The sequence below is a fragment of the Bison bison genome, unplaced genomic scaffold (assembly GCF_000754665.1).
Source record: "Bison bison bison isolate TAMUID 2011002044 unplaced genomic scaffold, Bison_UMD1.0 scf7180017863017, whole genome shotgun sequence".
Taxonomy (NCBI): Eukaryota; Metazoa; Chordata; class Mammalia; order Artiodactyla; family Bovidae; genus Bison; species Bison bison.
In genome coordinates this window covers 135048-139090 of record NW_011493589.1, presented here as the reverse complement: position 1 = coordinate 139090, position 4043 = coordinate 135048, and the positions used below count along the sequence as shown (strand labels likewise).

Here is a 4043-nt window from a genome sequence, read left to right as displayed (position 1 = left end):
TGCTTCCCGGCGGCCCGGCGCGCGGGGGGCGGGCGCGGGGAGAAGGCGGAGCGGCCGCTAGGTCCGGGCGTCGGGCCCACAGCGCCCCCGTCTGAGCGCCGTGTGGTGCGCTAGAGCCGGAGCCGCGCGCGCTGGGGCGGGACCGCGACTCGGTGCAGGGACCCCGACACCCACGGGGGAACCCCAGATGCCCAATCTGGGAAGTGCCGAGGAACCAGGCCACGGAGGGAGGCTTCCCGGCGCCGACACTGCCGCCACCGCAGAGGGGCTCGCGGTCCCGCCTCCTGCGCCCAAGTGCCCGACGACTGCCCTGCTCCTCCCGGCCCTGCGCCCCCTCCTCCCAGCGGTCCCTGCCTCGCAGGCCACAGCGTTCCACCCAAGGCGGCAGTGCAGGGCCTGGGCGACAGTCGTCGGAAGAAGGCAGAGTTAATAGGCAACTTTTATGTAGCCGAAGCCCATCGTGTGATTTTGATCCTTCTAACGTATTCTTCTATCATTTGGGAGCAAAGGAACGCAGGTCCACTGTTAATGCTAGTGTGACTTTCTCTTGAGCATGCCCTGAACCAACAGATGTCTTTATAACCCCAATTCTTTCATCTACGTAAATGTATTTTGGTGACATTGGTATTATTTAGGGGAAAAAAAAATCCGTTTTTCTCTGACTCCCTTCTATATTTAGTCAACAATCCATCGGAAAGACAGGGAAACCTTTGTGGGCATAGTCTAGACGCAAAGTTTCCCAGAGATTTATGCTGTGGTGTGAGAAGAGGCTCATACTGTGAGTAGGAATAGTGATACTGATAATAAAAGTCACAGCAACTAATAAACGTTGGACCTTTCTTATATACAGGACACTGGTAAGCACTCTGCATGAGCTGCTGCTGCTGCTGCTAAATCGCTTCAGTCGTGTCTGACTCGGTGCGACCCCATAGACGGCAGCCCACTAGGCTCCCCCTTCCCTGCCTGGGATTCTCCAGGCAAGAACACTGGAGTGGGTTACCATTTCCTTCTCCAATGCATGAAAGTGAAAAGTGAAAGTGAAGTTGCTCAGTCGTGTCCAACTCTCAGTGACCCCATGGACTGCAGCCTACTAGGCTCCTCCGTCTATGGGATTTTCCAGGCAAGAGTACTGGAGTGGGTTGCCATTGCCTTCTCCACTGCATGAGCTAGTTACTGTCATCTCATCATTACTTATACCCATTTTATGGGTGAAAGTGTTAGTCTCTCAGTCGTTCCCGACTCTATTTCCAACGCCATGGACCAAAGCCGACAAGGCTCCTCTTGTCCATGGGATTTCCGAGGCAAGAATACTGGAGTGGGTTGCCATTTCCTTCTCCAGGGGATCTTCCTGACCTAGGGATTGAACCCTGGTCTCCTGCATTACAGGCAGATTCTTAACCTCTGAGCCATGGGGAAAGCCCATTTTATGGGTACAGGATGAGAAAATCTGAGGCACAGGGGTACTAGATAAAATGCTGAGGTCTCACAAGCTAGGGAGTGGCAGTGCCAGGATTCAAGCACTCTGGCTCCAGAGCCTGAGTTGTTTCTTACCCAGTGTCCTTAAAGCAAAATCAAGCCAGAGTAATAAATTGAGCCTTGGAAGTGTGGCTGTGGTGGGAATGCAGGGGTGGATTTGTCAAGAGGCTGAAGGCTTGAATTCAGGGCCCTCATTTGCAGAGAACCTCCCTGGGGGCCCTAGCAGTGTGAACACAATTCTGCAAAAATTGACAAAAGTTTATATGAAAAAAATTCATATATTTTAATCACTACCAACAAAGCCCAATGTTGTTTCAATTCTAACTTCTCATATTGAATGGCTTTGATGTGGCAGGGGACATTCTGAGCATCAAGCCAAGGAAAGTGAACTTAGACATTTCATTTGGGTTTAATGGATACAGAGCTGGGACTAAAGTCAGACAAGGAAGGAGCCAAGGGAGCAAAATTCAAGGTACCAACCTTGCAATTACCTGACCCAGAGAATGAGCACCTGGGTACCTGGCCTGCCTCTCCACAGCCCTCACACTGATGGGATGTATTTGTGTAATTTTCGACTCCCCTGTGTAGTTACCTTGTTTCTTGCCGTCTGGGCATAGAAATGGTGGCCAGTAATGTGCCTGCAGGTTTCTATCTGAACTTTCCCACTTTCCCCAGCACTGGTTCCAGTAGAAAACACGAGGTTTTCTAGAGTTTGGGATGTACCTTCTTGAAGCCAAAAACTAGTTTGTGGCTATCCTTTCCATCAAAAAGTACACAGTATTGTTAGAGGGGGCTTCACTGGTGGCTCAGTGGTAAAGAACCCGCCTGCCAATGCAGGAGATGTAAGAGACTCGGGCTCAATCCCTGCATTGGGAAGATCCGCTGGAGGAGGGCATGGCAACCCACTCCAGTCTTCTTGCCTGGGAAATCTCATGGACAGAGGAGGCTGGCAGGCTATAGTCCATAGGGTCGCAAAGAGTTGGATATGACTAAGGACTAAACAACAGTTGTGAGAGGGATAGTGGCTCTCCCACCTACACCTGGTCAAAATGGAAGTTCCTGGCAGGAATAAACTCTAAATGCAGCATGTGCATTTATTCAGGCACCATACGTTTTTGAAGGAAATCACATGAAATAGAATTGAGGTGAACTCCTGTGTTTGTGAGGATGCAAACCTGTCTCGGGACCACAAACAGCAAGTTCACCAGCAAGTGAAATAGGTTTTCATTGTTCTTTACATATTACAAAATTATAGAATTGAGAAAGGGCATGCAGCAGGGGGATGTGGGGGAGGTGGTGTTCCAGAGACACAAAGTTTCAGTTATGCAAGATAAATACATTCAGGAGATCTAATGCACACCCGTGTGACTAGAGTTAGCAATATTGTATTGTACCCTTACATCTACTAAGTGTGGATTCTGAGCGTTCTCAAAACAAACACACACCACACACGCAGGTGACTATTTCACAATATATCTGTACATCAAATCATCAAGTTGTACACCTTAAATATGTACAATTTTTCACTGTAATCTAGACCCTCAGTAAAGTTTGGGGGAGCTTGTGCAGCCAAAAAATGTGGGAAAAAATAGTATGATCCATGTGTGTCAGGAGGTGTATTAAATGTTTTCTTCTGGATACTTTTAAAGTTTATGGTGTCTGTTGGCCTTTTAAAGTGCATAGCTTATTGTGATGCATGTCTCATTTTAAATCAATATTTTTGTACCTAATTTTCTATTCTTAAATGTTTATCCTTTCTCTTAAATAAGGGCCCCAAATATGATCCGCTTCAGGCCCTACAAAATGTGGGTCTCCCCTGCCTTCAGCCATATGGTAGTTTTTGTATCCCGTAGCCACTGACTTTGCTTTGTTCCCTTTTCTATGTCAAGTATTGTCCCATTCCACTTATTTTGGCCCATCTTTCTAGAGCCAATTTAATCAACCCCCTGCAGCCTTACCTAAAATCCCCAGAACTAATTGTTCACTATTAGTAGGCTCTTCTGCAGTCCATGGTATCAAGTCCAAAGATGGGGGTGGGGCCCTGGAACTCAGTGCTGACCGAGACCAGGGCTGTGGGAAGCCCCTCCAAGTGTACGGTCAATCAGTGAATCCACAATAAATCAATAGATCATCTAATGTATTTTCTTGTTTGTTTACTGTCTGTCTCCCTTTCAAGCCCCAGGAGGTCAGGAACTTTATTTTGTTTATCTTTATACCCCACACTTTACATCATGCAAGGAAAATAGTAGGCTACTGTTTTCTGTTTTATAAAATATTTTGAGAACACATGAGTCCTGCAGCAGTTAATAAGAAAGACCATTTCTCCAGTCTCTGAGGATGCCTTAGCCCTCCTGTACTCCCATCTGTATCTACCAGGATGGCACAGTTTGTGCAATGTTTCCTTTGTATCTGGTAAGTTTGGGAAATACTGTCATTTGTGGGAAAAAATTTTTTTCCTCTCTTAAGATCTGGTACCTATGTAGCTCTCCAGCCCACCTGTACACATTCACCTACCACACCGGAGCTCCACCTCTGGGTCTTCCAGCATCTACCCCATCCCCACTGAC

At 47.6% G+C, this 4043-nt stretch overlaps 1 protein-coding gene across 1 annotated transcript in view; it reads right to left on the bottom strand.

Annotated features, from left to right (window-relative positions):
* Positions 1 to 4043, bottom strand: part of RHOU (ras homolog family member U) — a 14923-nt gene that overhangs the window by 9590 nt on the left and 1290 nt on the right. The window contains exon 2 of the mRNA XM_010833170.1: positions 175 to 396. Coding sequence (XP_010831472.1) covers positions 175 to 396 — 222 coding nt within the window. The remainder of the gene's footprint in view (positions 1 to 174; positions 397 to 4043) is intronic.